The sequence below is a fragment of the Gopherus evgoodei genome, chromosome 3, assembly GCF_007399415.2.
Source record: "Gopherus evgoodei ecotype Sinaloan lineage chromosome 3, rGopEvg1_v1.p, whole genome shotgun sequence".
Classification (NCBI taxonomy): Eukaryota; Metazoa; Chordata; order Testudines; family Testudinidae; genus Gopherus; species Gopherus evgoodei.
In genome coordinates, this window is record NC_044324.1 from 54065225 (window position 1) to 54090953 (window position 25729).

Sequence of the window (25729 nt, forward strand, 5' to 3'; positions counted from 1 at the left end):
GAAAAATGTAGAACTAAAAATTAAAACATAGTTTGGCTCAGTTTTCTACCGGACAACCGTCTTAAAACACATGGGTTGTCCTATTGAAGCAATAGGGTACATGTCTGCTTAATAGATGACCCCTAGCTTGCAGAAATATGCACTTTTGAATGAAGAGGGAATAACTGTTCATTGGGAGTGAAATTCACCCCATAGTTTGCAGTTCATAGTTTGCATATGGACTTGTTCCTTAAACCTCATTGTAGACATTTTAAAAGAGAAGCTACTAACAGAGCATTCACACCAACTGGTCACTGTACCTATTCTGTGTGGCCCAGAGGTTCTCTGATGGCCTCACAAGGCTGACTTTAAAGGGAGTGATGTCAGGACAGGCTGTTGGATCCAGCAGTATTTATACCTGAATATTTGTCACTAGAGGCTGCAGCCAATATCTCAGTTTCTAGGCTTGAGAAGCAGCTGCATGAGGGCTGTACTTCAACTCTGTGTATTGACCTTCAGTTAGGCAGCTTTTGTGGTACATTTGGGGTAGCATATCTTTGATTGCAAGTTCAGCAATGTTCAGAGCCTGACTGTTAATACTGTCAATACCAAAGTATTGAGTTTGTGCTGAGACAACCCACAGTAATATAAATATATAGGATGAGATTTGCTACCCAGGTGGCAGGAATAGGGTGGGGAACTGTAGTCTTTTAAAGCTATCTTTGTGGTCTCCCAGCCCTGAGCCTCTGCGGGCTGAAGAGGCCTCAGTGTAACTTAGACAGCCCCTAAGTTACAGCAGCTTCCCTGGGCTGTGCTATGTGCCAGAGTGCTGCCTGGGATCTCTGCAGCATGTCATGCTGGGGCCCTACCCCCCATAAGTTTCTGTCGCCCCCACCTCTGCCCCAATACACCCACTATGGCACTTTTGCAGTGCCTGTGCTGGGTCAATCCTTTCATAGCTAGATATGTGGCTTATGGGGGCTTCTTTACATGGCCCCAGCCTTTGCCCTGGGTGTACAGTGGCCAAAGTGAATCCTGACTCCTAGTATTTTACAGATATACAATCTAACTATTGACTGTGCCACTACCTTCATATTCCTCTAATGGCTTCCGTGACACTGCCCATAGGAATACGCCCCGTGCTGGTAATAAACAAGACCATATCACCTGGATCCAGGGTTTTATTGGAAGGATGTATTTGAATGCCTAATATGAAAATGAAAAGTCCAGAAGTTGGATTTATTTTTTTAGGAAATTGTATTAAGCTGGTGAAGATTCCAAGAGCTATTAACACTAACAGCTTATGTGAATTTGGCAAAAATAAAGTGGAAAATCTTTTGGCTAAGAAAAGAATGAAATTTAACTATCTTAGATAAGTAAATAAAAATCTTCTTTCCAGTCCTTAGGATAGCAGTAAGTACAGACATAATCAGCAGGTGCTACCATTAGCAAATTAAGTGTTTGATAAGATGCATTGTACGCTTCTAGTTAAAGTGCAGCAGGATTGAGTTCATAGTTTTTCACATTGGCTAATCTTGAGATATGGCTCCTATTTATCACCATCATTTCAGCATACCACCTCACTTTTTGTACTGTTTTTCTTTTTTTTTTTACTTTTTTATTCCTCTATACTTGACTGATTGTTTAATTTCTTTTGTATTCTATAATTGCTTATTTTTGAACTATTATCAAATGTCTGTGTAACTTACAGCAATGTTTCCTAAATCTCAGGTATAATAAATATAAATCTTTTCAAAAGTATTTTTCATAGCTGTGGCTAGACTAGTTGTGGCTAGTGCTTGTGTTTTCAACACACACACTTTTTTTGTCTTCATTCTGTATATGTGTAGAATCATACAAGCATAAAGTCAGAAGAGATGCAAGAGTCAGTTTAATCTAATCTCTTACCAAGATGCAGGTTTTGTTGTATCTAAACCATGCAAGATGGATGGCTATCCAACCTCTTTTTGAAAACCTGCAATGAAAGAGCTTCCATGACTTCCCTAGGCAGTCTGTTCTATTGTCCTACTGTTCTTATAGTTAGGATTTTTTTTCTGAGATTTAATTTAAATCTCCTATACTGTAGTTTGATCTCATTGCCTCTTGTTATGTGCTCTGTGGCAAGAGAACAACTTTTCTTCATCTTTTTAATGGCAGCCTTTTGAGTATTTGAAGACCACTATCATGTCCTCCTTTAATCTCCTCTTTCCAAACTAAACATACTCAGTTCCTTCAACCTTTGCTCATATGACTTGCATCCATCCCATCTTTGTTGCTTGCCTCTGGATCTTTTCTAGTTTCTCTAAATCGGTGACCGAAATTGGACACTGTACTCTAGCTGAAGCCTAACCGGTGCCAAGTAGAGCGGTGTTATCACCTCCCGTGATTTACATGCTATGCCTCTGTTAATGCAACCCAAAATTGCATTTGCTTTTTTTGCAGCAGCATCGCACTGTTGACTCATACTGAGGTTGTGATCCTCTACAACTCCCAGATCCTTCTTAGTTATCCCCCATTCTGTATTTGTGCATTTGGTTTTTCTTCCCTAAGTGTAGCATCTTACATTTGGCTTTATTGAAGTTCATTTTGTCATCTGTAGGCCATTTCTCCAATATATCAAGATCCCTCTGAATTTTAGCTCTATCCTCCAAAGTGTTTGCAGCTTTGTGTCATCTGCAAATTTGATCAGTATGCTCTCTATTCCTACATCCAGATCACTAATAAAGATGTTAAATACACCAAATCCAGAACTGATCCCCAGGGAACCCCACTTGAGACCTCTTTCCAAATTGCCATCATTTACTCCTGAAGGCATTCTGTGCCAAAAAATTAAAAAATCTGCGCACAATATTTTAAAATTCAACAAAACTCTGCAAGCTTTATTTGTCAATAAATAAACGCAGAGGTTCCAGCATGGCAGCAGGTAGCACAGGCCACTGGCTGTACGAAGGTGGGAGATCACCCTTCAGCCTCCCCACGCTCCACCCCGGGGACACAGATTTAGTAGTGAGGCTGCACCCAACCATGACACAGCACAATGTCTAGGCCTGTCCCAGAAAAACCCTGGGGCCCTGCCCCTCTACACCAGGTGTGGAGCAGGCAGGCTCAATCAGGCAGGATCCAAGTGTGGAAGGGGCTCAGTGTGGGGGGATCCAAATGTAGGGTGAGAGGATTCGGTGTGGGACAATCTGGGTGCAGGCGGTTCAGTGGGAGGTCTAGGTGTGGGGGGATCTGGATGCACAGAGGCTTGTTGTGGGGGTTCCAGGTGCAGGGGCAATGGGACTCTGCAGGGGCTTGCAGATGACAGTGGTTGGGGCTCAGCAGAGGGGTCTGGGTGCTGGTAGTTGGGGGTCTGGCTTGGGGCTCTGCATGTGGGGGCTCAGGGCGGTGCAGGGAGCTGAGGCACATCAGGGTAGGGGTTTGAGTGCAGAGAGCTCGGGGAAGGGGTGGTCTGGGTGCAGGGGCTGGGGTCCAAAGGCAGAAAGTCTGGGTGCAGGGGGGCTCTAGATGCAGAGTTTGAGGTTCAGTGGGGTGGGGTTCAGGTATGGAGGGCTAGGGGAGTTCTGGGTGTATAGGGTGAGGCTTGGCTGGAGTATTGGGATATGAGAAGTCCAGAAGCACAGAGGTTGGGTGGATGGGGAAGCAGCTCCCTGCACAGTGACCTCCCCCTCCCCCTGGTGGCTGAGGAGCGATAGGGGTAGGAAGCAGAGGAGGATCCTGAGCTTCCTGCAGCTGGAGAAGGTTTCTGGAGATGGGTCTGACACAGCCCCAGATATTCCTTGCAGGGGAAGAGGAAGTCCTGTCCTCTCCTGCCTCCAGCCCAGCCGGGACTAGCAGCTGATCCCTGCGCAGGGTAGGAGACACTGGATGAGGTGTCCCCAGCCTCATGGTGATTTACCTCTCCGCTGGCTGCTCAAGGTGCCTGAAATGATGTAACTGCACTGTTAGGGAGCGGTGCATGGCTGCTCTTGCAGCTTCGCTTTGCATCCCTGTCAGTGTCACAGAATTCCCCCAGGAGTAATCATTCCATTAACAGTGACTCTTTGTTTGAGGTTGTGTAACCCATTATGTATCCACTCAATGGTAGTTCCATCGAGCCCACATTTCTCCAGCTTGTTTATCAGAATGTTATGTAGGACTGTGTCAAAAGCCTTGCTTAAATCCAGATATATTATGCCCACCACATTCTTCCTATCCACCAAACCAGTTACCTTGTCAAAGAAGGAAATCAAGCTAGTTTGGCATGAGTTGTTCTTAGTAAATCCATGCTGGCTGCTAGTGATCACCCCTTCATCCTCCAGTTATTCGCAAATTGAATGTACAGATATATACATTTCTAAAAATTCTATTTCTATGTTCGTGTATTTATTTCCCAAAAGCTGAACTGTGGTTGGTCTCTCTTCTTTTGAGTTTTCTTTAAGTTTTTATTGTCTATTTCAAACTCTGAAAACTGTCTTTTATTGGCTTTTCTATGTCCTTATCCCATTTCTTTAAAAAATAACGTACTAATTATCGCAGGATAGGAACAAAGCATTTAAGCAAAGGGAAAAATGTGAGTGTATTTACACCATTGATAGTTATAACTCACTATAATCTGAAGCCAAATTATTTATTTAAAGCCCATTCACGTCAAAGAATGAATACGCATTCTTGCTGCAAAGTAAAAGCCGTTAGTCTTGTAAAATAATTCCAAGGAACTCTCCTTTTCTTATATTACTTGACTATACAATGGAGAATAATTCTGCATTGGTAGGAGAGTTTATACTGTGGGTCTGTTCTTTCTCTAATTGTGATTCATTAATAAGCAAGATGCAGTGAGGCGTTCAGCCACCTCTTGAGCCTGTGCTACAAGCTTTAAGCTGATTTACAGTATCTTAGGCATTCTCAACTATGTACATGATTCAAAGGAAAATAGTTATGGGGAAGAGGTCAGCAAACTTGGGGTTGTGACATGGCATGGGGAAACAGTAGAAGAGAGACTATGTGGACCTGCTGTGAATCAATAGATTTGCAGGAAAACTAGAGCACAGATTTATTTAAAACACTATAGGAATCATACAAATATTTTCAAACAAACCTTACATACCTTTTTGTTCCTGTGGATAGTATATGTAATAATATAGTACTGAGCAGACCTGCTTGCCTTCAGTTTTTTGGAAGACTTATTTTAGGTATATCTGTTTCTAAAGTAGACCGGTTGAAGCTATATGCAATATATATGCTTCAGAAAGATGAATAAGTACTTTGCCACAATTTTCTATGTTAAATGAAAACAGATTTGCTAAGAGAATGAATATATTCTGTATCTTGGTAATATACCTAATTTTCTTCTAATGATTGGTTACCAGCTCGAAGGCGTAACTCAAAGTATGGTACCTGTACAGTGGCATTGGACTGAAGTTTTTATAAACTAATTTGAAGTATTAATCATTATCACCAGCTGAAACTAGTATTACAGAACCATCTTGTTTGCATCATCTCTTGCCCAGGCACCACATTGGTTATTTTACACGTGTATCTTAACAAATGGTTGTTATAAGCGGATTCCGAGGCTCTAGTCCTCCTTTTATAATAGATTCTAAGTTTTCCCCCAATAAATATTTTTTTGTCCATTTAATTGATTATTAACATGTTTGGATGGTGCCATTGGAGCATTTGGTTATGCTTCAGAGAAGGGCAGATGGCAGAAAGTGTTTGTGCCGTGTATAGCGATTGCCTTCCCTGATGCCGAAGTGCATCACTTGTGATATGCCTGAACATCACTGTCCTTGGAATCATGTGACATGTAATCTGTTCAGAGTTCTTATTTCCTGCAACATGCAGCAGGCCTACAAACTAGTGTCTTAATCCTGATTTACTTTGTGTCTTTACTGGAATCTCTTATAACTTAGTTTCTGTGGGAAAAAGTTTTTCATATTTTTGACTTTGTTTTCTTGTTCTTCCTTTTTTAAATCTCTAGCCAACAAGAACATTAGTCATGACAAGCATGTCCTCTGAGTAAGTACTAGATATTTTTGTGTCTTTCTATTCAATGTAAATTTTGAACTTCTTTATAGTCTTGGCTTTCACATACTGAATTAAATTTATTTGTAGGTTATCCATGAAGTATATTTCCTTCTGTTGAGTGGCATGCATATGCTTAAATACATGGTGGTGTTCTCTAGACTGTAGCAGAAGTTCTCAACCTGGGGTACACAGAGGTCTTCCAGGGGGTACATCAGTTCATCTATATATTTGCCTAGTATTACAACAGGCTACATAAAAAGTACTAGCGAAGCCGGTACAAATTAAAATTTCACACAACTTGTTTATACTGTTCTATATAATATACTATACACTGAAATGTAAGTACAGTATTTATATTCCAGTTGATTTATTTTAGAATTATATGGTAAAAATGAGAAAATAAGCAATTTTTCAGTAATCGTGTGCTGTGACACTTTTTTGTATTTTTAGCTCTGATTTTGTAAGCAAGTATTTTTTAAGTGAGGTGAAACTTGGGGTACAATAGGCAAATCAGACTCCTAAATGGGGTGCAGTAGTCTGGAAAGGTTGAGAACCATTGGACTAGAGTACATGTTATGGTTGTCCTACATATCAATTAAGGGTAATAAAACTACAGTGAAAACTTCAATTTGAAATAAATTGGGAGTTTTGGGGAGGAAATGGAGGATTGTACAGTAAATGGCTTGGAGTTTTTAACCTATGTCTTTGGTTTCCTCCATATGTATTTGAATTGTTTTTGTAAAGAACATCATAATGGTCTGAAACATCAGTTCAAATATTTTCTTTTACATAAATAGCTGTTAAAGAAGTATCTCTTTTAGGTGTTTTTAGGCACTTGGTTACAAAGCATTAAAATCCAGCTGCCACTGCATATTTGTGGAAGAGTTAATATTTTTCTGGTATACTCTTTTTATTCTCCTTAAACTCTTGCAAAATAAAGATCGTCCAACAAAAACACAGTCCCATATTTTCTGTTAAATTCCTTTGAAAAAAATAACAAGTTATTTGTGCCACCCACATGTCTGTTTCAGGTTTGAAAACATTTGGTAAACCATGATGGTTATATAAAGATGAATACTTTAAAAATGCACTTCTCTAAAGCATTTCTTTAAAGATAGCTACTAACCATGTTTCTGTCAATTTTTCCACTTTCATTATAAAATAATAGCTCAGGAAGCTGAAAAACTTAAAATATAGTTTTAGTTTTATCTTCTTTATACCTCATGAAACTCGACACGTAACACCCATCCATAGAGCATCAGTGCACTTCACAAGCCTTACATTTAACTGTACAATACAGCATCCCCTATAAGGTAGATAAATATGATCACTATGTTACAGATGAGACAAATGAAGCACAGGGAGGTTGTGATTTGTCCAAAAACACAGGAAAAAGTTGTCAGAGCTGGAAAAACAACCCAGGTCTCATGGCCGTATTGCAAAACCATTCTTTCTCACATTAAATGTAATCTTCTTGCATGGATCCTCCTTGTGTGTATATATATTATTAAATCTGCTTAATATTTGAGTATTATTGCACTCACATAGCGTATGTCTACACTATGAAATTAGGTCGATTTTATAGAAGTAGATTTTTAGAAATCAATTTTATACAGTCGGTTGCATATATCCACATTAAGAGCATTAAGTCGGCGGAGTATGTCCTCACTACCATGGCTAGCATCGACTTACAGAGCGGTGCACTGTGGGTAGCTATCCCACAGTTCCTGAAGTCTCTGCTGCTCATTGGAATTCTGGGTTAAGCTCCCAGTACCTTACGGGGCAAATATATTGCCACGGGTGGTTTCGGGTACATGTCATCAGTTGCCCCTCCCTCCATGAAAGCAACAACAGACAATTGTTTCGCACCTTTTTTCCTGGGTTACCCATGCAGACGCCAAACCACGGCAAGCATGGAGCACTGTTGTGAGCATAGTAAACACCTCGCATTATCCTGGAGTATATGCAGAACTGGGCTAAGAGACACCAGCATGAGGAGGATTTTGATGAGGACATGGACACAGACATTCCTTAAAGCACGGGCTCTGGCAATTGGGACATCATGGTGGCACTGGGGCTGGTTGGTACAGTGGAACACTGATTCTGGCCAGGCAAACAAGCACAGATTGGTGGGACCGCATAGTGTTGCAGGTATGGGATGATTCACAGTGGCTGCGAAACTTTCGCATGCGTAAGTCCACTTTCCTGGAACTGTGTGAGTTGCTTTCCCTGACCCTGAATCACAGAAATACCAAGATGAGAGCTGTCCTGACAGTTGAGAAGCGAGTGGCGATAGCCCTGTGGAAGCTTGCAACGCCTGACTGTTACCCGTCAGTTGGGAATCAATTTGGAATGGGCAAGTCTACTGTGGGGGTTGCTGTAATCCGAGTAGTTTATGCAATCATTGACATTCTGTTGTCAAGGGTAGTGATTCTGGGAAATGTGCAGCTCATACTGGATGGCTTTGCTGCAATGGGATTTCCTAACTGTGGTGGGGCAATAGATGGAACACACATCCCCATCTTGGCACCAGACCACCTTGCCAACCAGTACATAAACCACAAGGAGTGCTTCTCAATGGTGCTGCGAGCACTGGTGGATCACAAGGTATGTTTCACCGACATCAGCATGGGATGGCCAGGAAAGGTGCATGACGCACAATACGTTAAGTATTCTGGATTTTTTGCTTCAACAGCAAACATATAATATTTTAACAAAACAAGCATATGTCCCTCACTTCTCACATTTATCTCCAGACTTCTCCTTGTCCAGATCTATTCCGCCCCCAGCAATCTTCTATTAATTGACCTTTTAAAAACTTTACACTTTTAGAGAGAAATAAGGGATTGACTGTGTACACAAATTAACAGAGGGACAATAGAATTGAGGTCTGTTATTTCCCACCTCTATATATTATTAATTTATTTAAGAACATTTTTGCTGTTAACAAGCATGTTACCTCTAGAGAGACACATCCAGTCTGAAAACTGTAAAACTACGCATCTCTGATGGTATCTTCTAGACTGAGCACTGAGATAGAAAGACTAACCTAAATAATCTATACAGAAGCCTCTGGAACCCCATAAATTTGGGTCCCTAATCCATGAACTGTTGGAACTCATTTACAAAACTTTTCTTAAACATTACATGAATATATTGTCTCATACTATAGAACTGTAATTTATAATCCCTATTCCATTATGAGATATCTTTGAACTATAATGTATCTTTATCTTTAGATAGGTTTTTCCCTCAAACAGCATTATATCAACAAAATCCTATTTAAATTTAAAAAAAAATCCTTTTTAATTTTTTTTTAAAAATAATTGATTTTTATCCACCCTGGTTAAATGTGGCCTGATGTTTGGAGGTCCTTAACAACTGGAATTTCCCGGTGAAATCTGTTAAGCAAAAGTTTTGCCTGAATTTTTACATTTATGCATATACCCTAATAGTTGCTGTATATAAAGGTAATCATTTAATATTGAGTTCTACTGATTGTGGTTTCCCCACTTCCCCTTCTGTGTTTTGGCAGGAAGCAGTGTGCAATAATTCAGGTGGTGAATAAACTGGGAGGCTTTTTGTTTTCGGATGATGTATGTGAAACAACTACTCACGTGGTTACAGGGAGTCCTCGTCGCACCTTGAATGTAATGCTGGGAATTGCCCGGGGCTGCTGGATTGTGTGTTATGAATGGGTAAGAGAGAGATCTGAATTTTACAATAAAGTACATCAGGTTTGTTCAGCATTAGCTAGGCTATAACATCCCTATCAAAACCTTGCGATAAGCAATGGCATCTTCATTATTCTTTTGCATTAAACAGAATTCTGTTCTGAAACAACTAGCTCTATTTTTGCAAATATTGAATACACAAAGATTATCATAAGTGGGGTGGTTGTTTTTTTTTGAGTACTTCTAAAATGATATTGAAACATCTGTTAAGGGAATCTATTTTTAGATAAAACAGTTTTTCTTTTTATGATCTACAAAAAGGAAGACAAGAAGATGGGAAAACATGCTTTATGAAAACCTTGTATACAAGCAACATGTAGTCTGAAGATGTGCATTATGATTGCTTTGAATGTTTCCTTGTCAATTTCTTGTATTCTTATATATATTAGTTTAAAATGTAATAGTTTGTATTGTTTCAAGTATATCAATCATGTTGTTGCCTTATAACCAAGAATAGAGGACCAATGTCATAGGGCCAGATTTCTAAAGGTAATTAGGCACCTAAAGCAGGTGATAGGAACTTAGTGGGATTTTTCTAAGGTACCTAGGTGTCAAACTTCCATGAAATCAATGAGAGTTAGATGCATAGGTGTTTGAAAATCCTACTAGGTCAGTGGCTTTCAACATTTCCAGACTACTGTACCCCTTTCAGGAGTCTGCTTTGTCTTGCATACCCCAAGTTTCACGTTACTTTAAAATTACTTGCTTGCAAAATCAGAGCTAAAAATGCAAAAGTGTCACAGCACACGATTACTGACAAATTACTTACTTTCTCATTTTTACCATATAATTCTAAAATAAATCAATTGGAATATAAATATTGTACTTACATTTAGTGTATAGTATATAGAGCGGTATGAAATTTTAATTTGTTCTGACTTGACTAGGGTTTTTTATGTAGTCTGTTGTAAAACTAAGCAGATATCTATATGAGTTGATGTACCCCATGGAAGACTTCTGTGTACCCCTGGTTGTGAACTGCTGCACTAGGCAACTAGCTAATATTTAAGGTGCCTTAATACTTTAAAAAATCTGGCCCATAATCATAGGTGCTGGAACTTGGGGTACTGCCACACTCCTGGCTTGAAATAGGTTCCATTACCTATTGGGTTGACAGTTTGGTTCAGTGGGGTATCATAACCTTAGTCCCAGATCTGGACCTTAGCGTCCAAAATATGGGGGTTAGCATGAAAACCTCCAAGCTTAGTCACCAGCTTGGACCTGGTACCTGCTGCCACCACCCAAAAAATTAGAGTGTTTTGGGGCACTCTGGTCCCCCTGAAAAACCTTCCCTGGGGACCCCAAGACCCAAATCCCTTGAGTCTCACAACAAAGGGAAATAATCCTTTTTACCTCCCCCCCTCCAGGTGCTCCTGGAGAGATACACAGACACAAGCTCTGTGAATCCAAACAGAGTGACTCCCCCTCTCCGTTCCCGGTCCTGGAACAAAAAGGACTTTCCTATTCCCCCAGAGGGAATGCAAAATCAGGCTAGCCACTTCAACACACACAGATCTCCCCTGATTTCTTCCTCCCACCAATTCCCTGGTGAGTACAGACTCAATTTCCCTGAAGTAAAGAAAAACTCCAACAGGTCTTAAAAGAAAGCTTTATATAAAAAAAGAAAGAAAAAATACAAATGGTCTCTCTGTATTAAGATGATACAATACAGGGTCAATTGCTTAAAAGAATATTGAATAAACAGCCTTATTCAAAAAGAATACAAATCAAAGCACTCCAGCACTTATATTCATGCAAATACCAAAGAAAAGAAACCATATAACTTACTATCTGATCTCTTTGTCCTTACACTTAGAAACAGAAGATTAGAAAACAGAACTACTTCTCCAAAGCTCAGAGAAAGCAGGCAGACAGAAAACAAAGACCTCAGACACACAATTCCCTCCACCCAAAGTTGAAAAAATCCGGTTTCCTGATTGGTCCTCTGGTCAGGTGCTCCAGGTGAAAGAGACATTAACCCTTAGCTATCTGTTTATGACAGAGGTCTAAGCACCATCCACTATAAAACTTTTTCCAGCACCCTTACCCATAGTCTTGTATCATTTAATACTTCACATAGAGATATACTGTTAAGAAGATATCTTTATAGGGTGCTACTTTCTTTAAAAGATTCAATGAACATGAAAATTTATATACTTCCATCCAAAAATTGCTTCAAATAACTAACATTATAAACAAATCTTAGTAATTTTTTTTTTCCTGTTCTTTGTGTAGTTGACAATATTTGGGTAGAATCAATTTCTGTTTTGTCGAATGTCAGTTGCACTTCTCTCATGATTATCATGATCTCATTGATCTCATGTAATGTTCTATGTCAAGAGCTCCAACAGAGCATTAAATAGGAACAAAGCCAAAAGTATCGCTTGATTAGAAATAATCCACATAGGATCATATTAAGATCAACACTTTTTTACCCACTGGGCCAACTTTATCCATGCTATAATGTCAGGGAAGTGAATGGAATAGATCAAGGATTAATTTGTTTCTTTTAAGTATTATTTGACCAAATCTTTAAGCTGTCCTCACTTTTTTTTTTTTTTTAAATGAGTCGCTGTGTGGGCAACACACTCACTAAAGTAAGTAGGAGTTGTGGATGAGTAGGATATAGGCAAATGTGATAGATGCTATGGAGTCATGGAATAAATATGCAAAGACTATTGTGTTAAGTTTATGTTATATGTATCTTTGTGGGCTTGCTAGTGATTGTATTCCTGCCTAATGGGTCAGATAACAGATGCTTCCTGCAGGAACTAATCCCCAGTACTTCAACAATGCAGGTAACAAGTCTTTTTGAAGTTTTGACCACTGGGGAAAATAGCACACAGATGGATTGACACTTAGTTCAAAGGCTTTGGCAGACAAAGGACTTGAAAATAACAGCCTTGATCTGGAGAGAGGGTCATGGACACAATCCGAAAACTAACATGCATAAAACTCAGTGCAGCAGAACTAGACCTTGAGGGAGGATATGAAGTATTTTAGAACCTACTGGTGTCTGCAGGTGGTAGATGAGTGACCACTTTGTAAGCTAGCCTGTGTATAAGCTGTTTGTTAGTTTTAAGATACATTTACTCTAATATTTTTTGTTTTGAATAAGTAGTACTTTGTTTTATGAAAGCTGCCTGGTCACTGGTTAACCCTGCCATTGCCCTAGACAGAATAATGAACTGAGTTCAACAGAGCTGAACTGATGTCACATCTGCTGAGGTGAACACAATGAATTACAGGAGTCTGCAGCCTGAGACTGTGATCTGAAGTGAGAGAATCGCCGGATTCTGTCCTGAGAAAGGTGGCAGACCTTCAGCTGCCCCTAACTTGGGTGGCTTCGAGGAAGCCACAAGAGGGTCAGAGGTACAGGTAACTCAGGAATTTAAACTGTAAGGATAACAGGCTTTGGTTTAATATTAATCAGCAATTTCTTTAATATTTAGATTCCTTTAACTGTGAATATTACAATATCATTTTGATTTAACTGTCATCCAATCACTAAAAAAGATTTTGGGGTGAGCAAAACTGTAAACATTCAGTGTTAGTGGTCACTAGGAACTCTCCATATCAAAGGTTTCAAAAACACCGTTTTCTAGGAGATGTGAATAAAGTATTTTATCTGTCACTAAGACCTTGAAATGAATTATTTCAAAAAAGGAGAAGTCTAGGTAAGGGCACCTCTTATCCAACAGGACATTTTTGTCTAATTTCTAATTTTGTCATCAGTATCAATTTGCCATCCTTTCACCCAAATTATTCATGACTCAACACCTTTATCAGAGGAGAGGAGATAGTTGAAGCCATACACATTTATATAAAAGTTCATCTGTCTTCCATGACCACAAGTAATACTGTAGAAAATTAGAGGAAATTCAGTAATGCAAAACATAGTCTGTCTTTTCGGATAATGCTAACATAATGAATCCATAAACTGCTTTAACTTAAATCTTGATATTACTACTCTCAGCAGTAGAACATTTTGGATTGGACACAGAAAATAATTTATCATTTAGTTTTAGTATATAGAGTTACTTTAAAAAGAGAATTAATTATAGACACTTAGTAGTGATATTTGGATTGCCGAATACTTTCCATTAAAAGGTTCTTTTGACCTTTTTGAGACGCTTTAACATCTCCATTTTTTGCCACAGGCCTTTGAAATTCAGCAATAGGATTGATGTTTGGCGAGGGTAATGCCTTTTCTTTGGAAATTCCATACAAAAATCTGTTAAAAGAACAGTATTTAGGTTTCAAAATCAAACACACAAATGTTGGGGAATGCCAGATTTACAGTTGGCCAAGCAACCTTAATTCAGTCCCCTTGTGCACAGGTATTGAGATATATTCTTTAATTACATGATTGCATTCTATTTTTCCCCTACAGGTAGATTTTTTTGGTATGTAGAGAATAGATGCAGCATGGTACGTTTTCCACATTGTCCCACCAAAGTGCATCAACCAAGTTTTGGAGATTCAATTGATAGTTTAGACTCGCTAACTTACTTAATCATTGATTACTAGTAAAAATGCCAATGATACTGATGCTTTGTGTGATATGGATTGTTCCCCTTTAGGAACTGAAACCACAAACTTACTTTACATAGATCAGTGTTATTTTGCTTCAAATTCTAGAATATAATTCTCTTTGCCAGAAGCTGGGAATGGGTGACGGGTTGGATCACTTGTTGATTACCTGTTCTGTTCCTTCCCTCTAGAGCACCTGGTATTGGCCACTGTCGGAAGACAGATACTGGGCTAGATGGACCTTTAGTCTGACCCAGTATGGCTGTTCTTATGTTCAGTAAATTACTTATGGTTGTTTAAGTATGTTGCATAATGACAGATGGTTAGAAGACATCATTTCCTCATACACCACCCTGAATGCAAGACATGTCATTAAGCAGCATGGCCATGTGGGCTTTTGTGTGTTGTTGCTTAACAATGCTATAATACAACATGACAGTAATAAGTAGTAAATAATAAGTAATAATAAGCCGTACAAACTAATAAATGGCATAACTAGTACTTAAGCAGTGAATTTTTTTCTGGGGCAAAATTCTTGACATGAAAAACATGCACTAAAAATCCTTTCTGTGCTAGGTTGGGAAGATTTCAGTAACAGGAAGTACTGAAGTGCCAAAGGTTTTGTGCAACAAATGGATCATATTTGCTGTAATCATAATCAAAGAAATTATCTTAGATCAGATACTCAGATACAGGAAACACACTTGAAATACGTATTGCTTTACCATACTTTGTATGTTGAATCTTCTACTATACTTGAAAATATTATGACCTTTTCTCTTTTAGTATAATTTAAGCACTTCAAATATATTCTGTAATTCTGCAATTTTCTTTAGTTTTTGTTTTTACGTATAAGAAGCTATCGTACAACACATTTTGAGTTATCGCTAGCAGGTCAAAAGAAACTAGTTAACTCAAAGATACTAATATATTTAATTATCCCTTTCATTTTATACTGTTATAATTACTTGGACTAATGTCCAACTACGTCAGTTGTCTGTACAGAAGCTATTTGGAAGTAGCTTATTTTGTTGTATTTTCCGAGTCCTGTTTGGAAAATATTGGATGAAATCCTGGCTCTATTAAATTCAGTGGAAAAACTCCCATTGACTTAGTAGAGACAGGATCTTGTCTACCGTGTTTATGAAATCTTTGAGTGTTTTAGTGACAGATAAGTTATTTATCTCTGTGACCTATTCATGGACTCCGTATCTAATTTTCTGTTAAAGTAAGAAACTAGATACTGTGGCTAAGATACTAGATACTCCATTCTAGAACCATGATACACAGATGAGCTATAATCCATCCTGTATTCAGATAAACAAATTTAGTGTCTAAACTAAATTGTGTAAATACTATAAGGATTGATTTAGGGCTTAACGGTAAAATTGGATTTCATTTTAAAAACCAATTACCCAAACCTAACTAATCTTTTAGATTTACTTATTAATATACTTGATTGTTGCCATTTACTCTTGGTCAAAATATCTTTGTGGTTACAGCATTGACGTGCTGCACACATTGTAGTACATGGTACTTCTGTTCCTGCTGGGTAGTATCTATAGAGAAACCAATTCTCATTTAACATATCTGAATGTCTAAGAAAGTGCTGTGTGAAATACTACAATTTTCTCAGCTGAACTGAATTTGAATTGCCAAGCATTTTTCAAGAGCTATAGCTTAGATTAATGATCTCAAATGAAGCTGTAAATCTAAAGCTAACTGATATCTTAATGTTTACGTTTGTGATATTTAAGAAGAATGGCTTCCTTATTAGATGTTATCCTTTGTTCTACTTTCTGACATTATACTCTCTTGTCTGAAAAAAATTACAGCATATGTTGAGGCTAAGTGCAATACTTCATTATTACGTATTTAGCATGATTTTTAAAAGAACACACCATGCAAATTATTCGACACAGTAATGACTTCTTTATTTTGGCATTTAACATGATAACTTTGGATGCTGCAGATCACAATTGTTCATTGTACTAAAAACCAGTGTTGCAGTATCCAACTTCCAAATATTTTTTTTAAAGATAAACATTATTTCTTTGGATTTCTGTAATAACAGACAAGTGTTCTAGGTTCCCTTCCCACTTACTAACACGAATAAAACATAATTAAGTAGCAGTTTATCCTCTCCAACATCCCGAAAAATTGACTTGCCCAACAATGCACAGTTTTCCTCCTGCATTGCAGATCTCGCCTCACCCTCTGTAGCAATCTGCGCAAACAGTTGTGGCATGTTCCAAAAGTGAGCAACTCCTTCACACTGAGAACTGCACATATTATACTTGATGATTAAGAGCCCGCAAAAGTTCATTTAAAAAACACAAAAACTATTCTTAGTAACAGAAAATGGACAAATGAGCTCCTAAAACTGCCTTACTATAAAAAGTATTGCTCTTCTTTGAGTGGTGGTTTGTACTGTATTCTACTGAGGGTTTTTGCAAATAATTTGAAAATAATGTCCATAAATCCGCTCATGCACCCTGACTCTCTTCGTGCTTCTGTCTGAGGCGATAAAGCACGGGGCAGACTGATCGCATCTCCAGGTCGGATCCTTCTGCCCCCCTTGTCTGACGCAGTTCTAAAAAGCATAGTTGTAAATAGTTTTTGCTGTTTTAACTGTAGCTTTACTAGTTTTATTTCTTTCTTAGTTTTAGAAGTTAGTAGTTTTAATGGAAGTAACTTCAATGACTTCCCCCAGGGAACAAGATGGACTTTGAACAGCAGTGTCCCCTTAATTTTCCAGACCAGGGTGTCTGTTACTATTGCTAGTGAAAAGCAGCCTCTCCAGGGTCTGTTCACACTGCCATGTCAAGGCACACCTAGGAAAGTTACACCTGCATATCCCTCAGTCCCAGCCTTGCACCCCAGAAATGTGCATCTTACACTGCTTAAGACCTCCTGGATCAGAGTAAGCTCATTAATTAGTTTGTGATTTCATCAATGGAAATGATCATGCCACAGCCTTTGTTTACTTGAGTAGAGATTCCCCCAGATACTTCAGTCAAAACGCACTAGTTTAGATAAAATATTAAAACAAGTGTATTAACTAGAGAAAGATAGATTTTAAGTGATTATAAATGATAAAAGCATAAAAGTCAGAACTGGTTACAAAAGAAATAAAATATAGAATCGCAATCTAATTCCTAAATTTAGCAGGCTAACTAAGACTTGAAGCAAGCAACTTTCTCACTCCATCAGATGCTGCAGGTAGTTCACAGTTCATTGTTCTTAGTTCACAGGCTGGATCTCCTTACAACCTGGGAGGGCTACTCCAGTTCAAAGATTTTTCTTTGTTTTTTAAACGATCTTGCTCTGAGCGGGGAGGGGGCAGGAGTAGAAGCCATCATCTCTTATTTTATACCTTTCTTGTTGAGGAACACACCCATCCCCCCATCCCAGCTAGGGTGTAGACAAAGCAATCTCTTGTGTACGTGAGATTCAAAGCGTCTCTAAGGTGAATTTTAAATTTCTGGCTAATACCTTTTGTATATGTGACATTTATGATGACATGCAAAGCCTTAATTATTTCTGAGGAGGTGGTCTGTGGGCATTCTCCAGACTCACAACTTGTTTCAATAACAAACCTATAGCAAAATTGGATAATTCTGTATACAATGACGGTACACACAGGACAACAATGCTCAGTAGATCATGAGTTTTCAAATGATACTTCATAGGGCATGCTTTGTACAAAATATATCATAACCATATAAAAGTGGTGAACGTTGGGTACAGGGTGCCACAACCTCCTCTTTAGAAACAAAGAACTTGCCATACTCGATCAGACCCATAGTCTATCTAGTCCAATATCCTGTCGAGCAGTAGCCAGTACCATTTTTGAAGAATCAACATATCAGATGTGAGATGTTTTATAGTACGGTTAACATCTTGGATCAGGTAGAACCTCTTTTTTTTAAAGGATCCTAGAAATTTTATAAATTTAAATCTAAAATATTATAGAAATAACTTCATGCATCAATAAAATTCAACTTGTTCTGTTGATAAATTGTGGGACTACTTTAACAGTGCATAGAAATGATAATAGAAGATATAGACCATTTACTTGAAATGGCAGGAAGACTATGTAGGTATTTGCCAGAATGAGAATTGGTTTGGGACACTTCTAAATTCAAATGGCCTTTTTTTTGTACATATATATTCTATTCCATTCAGCTTTTATTCTTCTTATTACTGTGTAAACTGCTGAAAGCACTTGAAATTAATTAAATAATGTGTGAACTCTCCTGTCATCCTTGTGGATGAGTGCCCATTTGGTCCACATTCAAGCCTTGCTAAATGGGAGGTACTGTAGGGATATTGTGGAACTTGAATGTTTTGAAAAAAGGGAGAGATGATTGAATTGTGGCAGGAGTGCATTAATTTATAAATAAATTCTGTAAACAGCTTGTCAGCCATTCATACTAGAGTGGGGAGATTCATGACCCAGGAAGAGGTAATAGGATGGAGCACGGTGGTCCTTTCTTTCAACAGAATGCGTATCTGTGCTTCAGAATTCTCAGACACCCATAATACAAAGGCTAATATGAAAAATTGCAGGGCTTGAGGATAGTACCCTGGTAGGAATTTCATTATTCTCTCCCTAACATGTAGATGGGATGGGCTTCCTCTCCAAGACATTGTTCCTGAACACTATTAGTGAGGCTTCTCAACCATATGTCATAGGTAAATAGGCTTAAAGGTAGACTGTTTTCAAGAACTGATTATAATTTGTCCAGTGTTTTCTGATTTTTTTCTAAAGTCCTATGAACCTGATGTAATCCAGAAAATATCAGATTTTCAAGAATCTGTAAAATGAGTTTGTTTCTAAAGATGTGGTGGTCAAAGTATGCTGCTCATTTATTCAACATATGAGGAGTAGACTTTTTCTGTGACAAGTAGAAACACGGACTGTCTCTACAGGGAAAATGTCACTGAACAATGTTAAAATACAATATTTTTTTTTAACTCGTTCTCTGATCTGCTGAAAGTGTCACAGTTGTTCTGAAACGCTACCTCTGAACCTTGAATGGCCAAGATCCTTGAATATAAATGATGCTGTTTGGGTCTATTTTATGCAGATAGCCATTATGCTGTATCATTAACCCTTTTTTTTTTAATGCTACAGTAAATACAATTTCCAAAGGATGATAGGGGAGGGAATTAATGAAACGGGGAGCCCTTCCTTTTTGCATATACACCTACTTGTATACACCTGTACCCTGATATAACACGACACGATATAACATGAATTCTGATATAATGCGGTAAAGCAGTGCTCTGGGGGGCGGGGCTGCACTCTCCGGTGGATTAGCGCGTCAGCATGTCTAGCTCCGACATGCTGCTCTGAGCGGTGTGTTAAGGGTGCCGGGCCGTGGCCAAGGGGTTGGATAAGGGGCAGAGGGTCTTGGGGGGTGGTCAGGGGACAGGGAGCAGGAGAGTTGGATGGTTCGGAGGTTCTGGGGGCAGGGCAGGGAATGAGGGGTGTTGGATAGGGCATGCGAGTCCTGGGGGTGATTAGGGACGGGGGGGGGATTCTGGAGGAGGCGGTCAGGGGACAAGGAGCAGAGGAGCTTAGATGGGGGTAGGGTCTTGGGAGGGGTGGTTGGGGAAAGTGATCTCTGGAGGGGGTAGTCAGGGGACAAGGAGTGGGGGGCTAGATGGGTCGGGAATTCTGAGGGGTCAATCATGGGGTGGGAAGTAGGTGGGGATTAGGTAGGAGGCGGGGACAGGCTGTTTAGGGAGGCACAGCCTTCCCTACCTGACCCTCAATACAATTTTGAACACCGATGTGGCCCTCGGGCCAAAAAAAATTTGCCCACCCCTGCATTAGACATTCTCGTCTCTCCCGCCTATTTTAATCTCGTTTCTAAATTGTGTGCAGTATAGACTAAGCTTAAGTTGTCTCATTAGTTGTAATTTGAAAACATTGTAACTCTGTGCTGACATTTTCTAAACAATTAAAATTGTTAGAGTATAGTAATTAATACAGTATTAAAATACCATTGACATGATGGCAAGTAGTTCACAGCCATAAAAACGAAAGGCATGGACAGCCAAAGAAAAATTGGAAGCTTTGGACAGGCTGAAATAGGGGATCAGCCAAGCGAAGGTCTCAAAAGAACTAGGAATGGGGAAATCAACATTAAGAGGGTGGATCAAAGATGAGGAAAAATTACAATCAATGCTAGTTGAACTGCCATGGAGGCAGAATGAGTCTACAGGGAACTTATGTCTCAAAGTGGGATAGCTGATGCTCAAGAGTCGATGGAGGTGGATGCTAGGTGTCCAACCTCTGAATGACTTACAGGAGTAGATATAATTCATAATGTTGCCCCTCAACCACCTGGTGCTTCAGAAAATGTGTCTAACCCTGAGGATAGTGACAAAGATGCTGCTGATGCGGTTGTAGGGTTAGAGATTGGTCTTAAGCCAGGATGTGGCTAGACTGCAAATACTGCAGTTAAAATCCATAATTGACCTGGCAAAGAAGGCTCGCAGTAACATGAAGCAACAAAGTATAAAAAGTTTTTTTTAATATTTTTTAAATGTTCTTAAATAAGAAAGCATCTTGTACCCCCCAAAAAGGTATTTGACACATTATCAGTGTCTCTAAAACTTTATTACTTTACCTTTTTTAGCTTCATTTTAACCTTTTCTATAAGTAAAAACTCCCATCTCCAAAATGTTTTCAAACTATTTAATAGTTAACAGTTTATATTACTTAACAATTTATGCATAACATACAGTAGTTGGCTAAGTGACAAAGTGGCCGATGCTCCTATTTGCTAAAATATCAAAATCCTTTTTTACAGCAGTTTGTAAGGATGTGTAATTAAAAGTGTTTTCTGATATTTTATGTGAATTTTGCATTTTCCTAAGCATTACACACAGACCAAATGATTGATGTATGATGAAACCTAACCCACATGGTTGCATTTAGCAGTGTTTAGTACCTGTGTTGTTAATACACGGCATCTTTTAAGTAAGCTTATAAAATAATTGTTGTCATTTGAGAAAGGAGATACAATTTAACCATTGTAGAACAGATTTATTTACTGCATACACCGTGTTAGTTCTAATAAAAATGTTTTGCTGACTATTAATAACACAAATGCTCGAGGCCAAAGCAAGTTCGATATAATGTAGTTTAAACTATAACGTGGTAAGATTATTTGGCTCCTGAGGACCACATTATATCGGGGTAGAGGTGTGGTATGGATTATGTATGATAGTTTTAAATTACAAGATCATATTATTTTCCCCCTACATGACCTCAATCTTATTTTGTTCTGTAGGTTGAATGGTGAATGAAATAGTTTTGTATAGGAAGGAGCCCAATCTTATTTGTGTAGTAAATGAAGTAACAGTCCTCAGGACACCTGCCTCATACAATGCAAGAGTCAGATGGTGTGTGAAGCATAAAGCTTGCATTTGACAATGCAGATAAAAATAAATGTTGAGCAGCTGCTTCGTCCACTGAGCATCATCCATTTTGCACTCTGAATGAGTTAGGGGCCCTGCAGGGAAAAGTAGTATGTGATTGTGCCACTTAAGATTGCATCATAATGCACCAGTATCTGGAAGAATTAAGGTTGCATGGAAAATCTTAATTTTATGACTGAGCGTTTCACTTTGCAAAGTTTGGTCTTCTAAACTCAAGATATGGGCAGTGCATTGACACATTTACACAAATAAATAGGATTTCAATGTTTTTAGAGTATGTATAAATTAAGGGAATAAGATGCATTGTCATTACATATAATGTAGGTTGGTTAAGCCCTATTAATATAATAATTTGCATATGACATTGGCATAAATTTCAAGATGATATATCAGGTTGGAAGGGACCTCAGGAGGTCATCTAGTCCAACCCTTTTCTCAAAGTAGGACCAGTCCCCAGAGAGATTTTTACCCCAGTTCTGTAGATGGACCCCTCAAGGGTTGAACTCACAACCCTGGGTTTAGCAGGCCAATGCTCAAACCCAGGGTTGAATTCACAACCCTGGGTTTAGCAGGCCAATGCTCAAACCACTCAGCTATCCCTCCCCCCCCAAAGGAAACTGAACTTAGGTCTCCCAAGTCCTATGGTAGTCCCTTAACCAGGTGGTCTGTTTTTTATATATTTAAAAGAAATTATTTATATATACAAATATAATAATTTATTTGGAAAAATCCTTAAACTTACAAGTTTGCATTACAGAAGTAGATTTTTATTTTGGAGAAGTATATTGTTCTTAGGACTGTTTCCTAATACTACCTAGTGAAGAACTGAATTGATTTGCTAACACTTAAAGGGCTAGAGAAATATTTACAATGATAGGGACCCCACCAAAGTGCTCAGAATGATGTTCATTAGAATAAAAATAAATATAATAAAAAATTAAAAATACAAAACTTCTTAAAATATTAACACAAAAAACAAATGAAAAGTGTCTAATTTTTCAATGGGAAAGATTGAAAAGGAAGGTAATATATTACTGTGTCAGTTGTCATTCTAGATTCATACTTTGTAAGAAGCACTTAAACTTCCTGCCAAGTGAGAAGGTATGAAATCAGATAATTTCAAGGTGGGGAGGACATGTGCGAGTTCAATATTGTAGTGTCAACCACAATGTGGTGTGCTCTTGACTTCAAGCACAGCAATGAGATCCTTAAAACAATGGTAGCCTGTGGGCACAGAAGCCCACTACATGGCCTCATCAGTGTTGTTGTCAAATAATATCCCACATAATGCATCAAATTCAGTCTCTTAATGATCCTTTTTCAGTTACTTGTCTTGTGTCAGAACTGGTATTCAGTAGCATATAAATCATTAATGCCGACTTGCTGTTCTCTCTCAGCGCTAGGTCCAGAGATCCTCTGTGGGTTGTCTCCTGTCTGTAACTGTAGGGGGCAGAATCAAAGCTGATTGGACAGATGACAAGGGACAAGTCCCCACCTTCTGGAGACCCCCTGAGTTTTGTTCTGTCTCTACTCTCAGGCAGTGAAATCCAGCACCAACTGAGAGAGAATGGTGGAGGGAATAAAGCTTGAAAAGGTGGTGTCTCTCCAGCCAGAATTATGACATCTCACACACCCCCGCGGCCATGACAGCTCAGATAACAGGCTAGGAGAATGTCTGAGAATGGTCCAAAAAGGAGACCAAGTTTGTGTTCCTCCTACTCTTTAACTTTGCCAGAGTGCAGAAAGAAAAGCTAGTGCATTGTGCACTCCAACCGCTTGGTCAGAAAGGTTTCACTTGGCCACTTTAGCCAGATTTTTAGGAGACTGATTCCCCAGGAGACTTTACAGCCAGGCCACAAATGTCTCAAAGGATGGTGGAAAAATTAAGAGAGCCCTTCAGCCACAGGAGATGGTTGCCTGAAAAGGCAACAGCCCTGCATGGTGAAACCATAAATGAGACCGGCTGAATCCATCACAAGCAGAGCAAGGAGCAGTTGGTGAGACGATTTTGGGTGTGCATCTTCCTACAGTGCAGGTCTCATTACTCCCCGTCCCTTCCTTTCCTTGTCAAGCAATTCAATCTCTTTCCCCATGGGAAGTCAGGAGTTCTGCAGAGGGGAAAAGAGACTCCTCCCCTCAGGAAAAAATTACCTCTTGGGCTAGGGAGCCCCTGGATTTAGCACAAAAAGCTCCTTTACCTCAGATATCTTCATCTTGTGAGCCCCAGGCAGCAGCTACAGTGTCCCATCACAGGCATTCTATCCTCTCTCTAAAGGACAAAGATAAAGAGGTACCTATTAGCAGAAGAGGTTTGCAGGACTCTTCATCTGACCCAGGTTCCCAATCCCCACCTCCCTTAAGGAATAAAATTTTTCTAAAAGAGCGAACAAGGTTCAAGAAATTACCTCAAACTTAGAAAACTGGCCAGTCCTCCCTTTGACAGCAGTTCCTCTGACCTATCCCCAGAGGATGCAAGAGCTAAAGGCTCTTCACATAGGGCTTTCATACTCAGAAAGAAAATCATAATAAAAGGAGTAGAATTTGTTGTCTGGTTCTTCATCATCATCTGATTCATTTTCATCCTTATCTTCATGGGTATCAACAAAGACAAAAAAGGTTAGGAAATCCGTTAAATTTAAATCAAAGAGAAGAAAAAAAGTCAAGAAGAAAGGACATTTTTCACAGGAGGAAAGTGAACTCTCAATCTCAGAATCTAAATCACAGGATGAAGAAAATCAATAGGATCTTTTTCCAGCTGAATGATTTGTTAAAGGTTGATTAGATACTTAAGTATTCTGTTGAATGAGCCTACTAGAAAAAATTCTGAGGAGGAAGAATAGAATATTGGTACAGAAATTACAAAAAAAAAAAAAAAAAAGTATATTCCAACAGGTTAAGCGGAACCATATATTCCCCAGTCATGTCTTTTTGGAAAGAGTAATTAAGGTTAAATGGGAAACTTTGGCAAAAGTCTATGACATTATCCAGGTGTGAGAGAAAATTCTACAACATGCACCATAGCAAAGTAGATTTTGTCTTTTCCCAAAGTGGATGGGGCAGTTTCATTATTAGTCAAAGAGACTGCTATCCAAATGGAATGGGACTTTTTCCTTAAAGAATCCAATGCCTGCAGAGTGGAAATATAACTGCATCATACATTCTGAGGCTGTATGTTCCTCTCTGAGTGCTTCTGGTGTGGCAACATGTTAAGCAAAAGCAGTACTGGCCTGGACTGACAATTTGGTTGCCAGAGTGCCAAAAAGCTAAGCAATCGTGGTTAGGTTCAGAGTTAAAGAAAGTCTCAATGGCTTCAGCATTCATAGCTGATGCAACCAGAGATGCTTTTTGGTTTTCAGCACAAAGCATGGTCTCCAATGTGTTGACTAGACAGCACCTCTGTTTACATGCCAGGAAGGGCTATATAGAGCCAAAATCACATTAGTAGTTTGTTTTTTAAATATTCAGGAGTTTGGTTATTTGGGAAGCTTTTAGACAAAGGTTCCTCAGATAAATCAAAGACCTTACAGAACCTTCCTAACTCCAAATCCCAGTCTAAAGGTTTTTACAGGTCTAAATATCCGTTTTGTGGCTTCTCTGAGTATAGAAGTCAACACTACAGCAAAAGCAAATGTAACAAGTCTTATCCCGGAAAGGAGAGACACCAGTCTTCCCACAATGCAAATTCCAACTCTAGGAACAATGTCATACTATGGTCAGGAGAGCACTGACAAGCAACACCTATGAGGGAGACTGTTAAAGTTCAAGGACCCAAGGGCCTCTCTCCACATCAGACAGACGGGTCCTGGATGTGGTTTAACAATGGTACATCATAGAATTTTCTAAGATTGTGAATTGTCGTTTTCCCTTTCACTAGTATCATCAAATCTGCATAAAAGGTAAAATATGCTAAAGGCCATAGTTCATCTTTTGTGAATCAGTGCAGTATCGTTCCTGAGATGGAGACGTTCTCTGGTCACTACTCAATCTTTTGTTCTGGTATCCAGATCTGAGGAGGACAG

General features: G+C 38.9%; 1 protein-coding gene across 3 annotated transcripts in view; it reads left to right on the forward strand.

Annotated features, from left to right (window-relative positions):
- MCPH1 (microcephalin 1) overlaps window positions 1–25729 on the forward strand; it is a 203078-nt gene that overhangs the window by 58091 nt on the left and 119258 nt on the right. For 2 of the 3 annotated variants that reach the window (XM_030555569.1, XM_030555568.1), the window contains 2 exons: window positions 5939–5976; window positions 9521–9683. In XM_030555569.1, coding sequence (XP_030411429.1) covers window positions 5939–5976; window positions 9521–9683 — 201 coding nt within the window. Of the gene's footprint in view, window positions 1–5938; window positions 5977–6072; window positions 6254–9520; window positions 9684–25729 lie in introns of those variants that run through there. The other variant, XM_030555570.1, reaches the window with a different exon arrangement.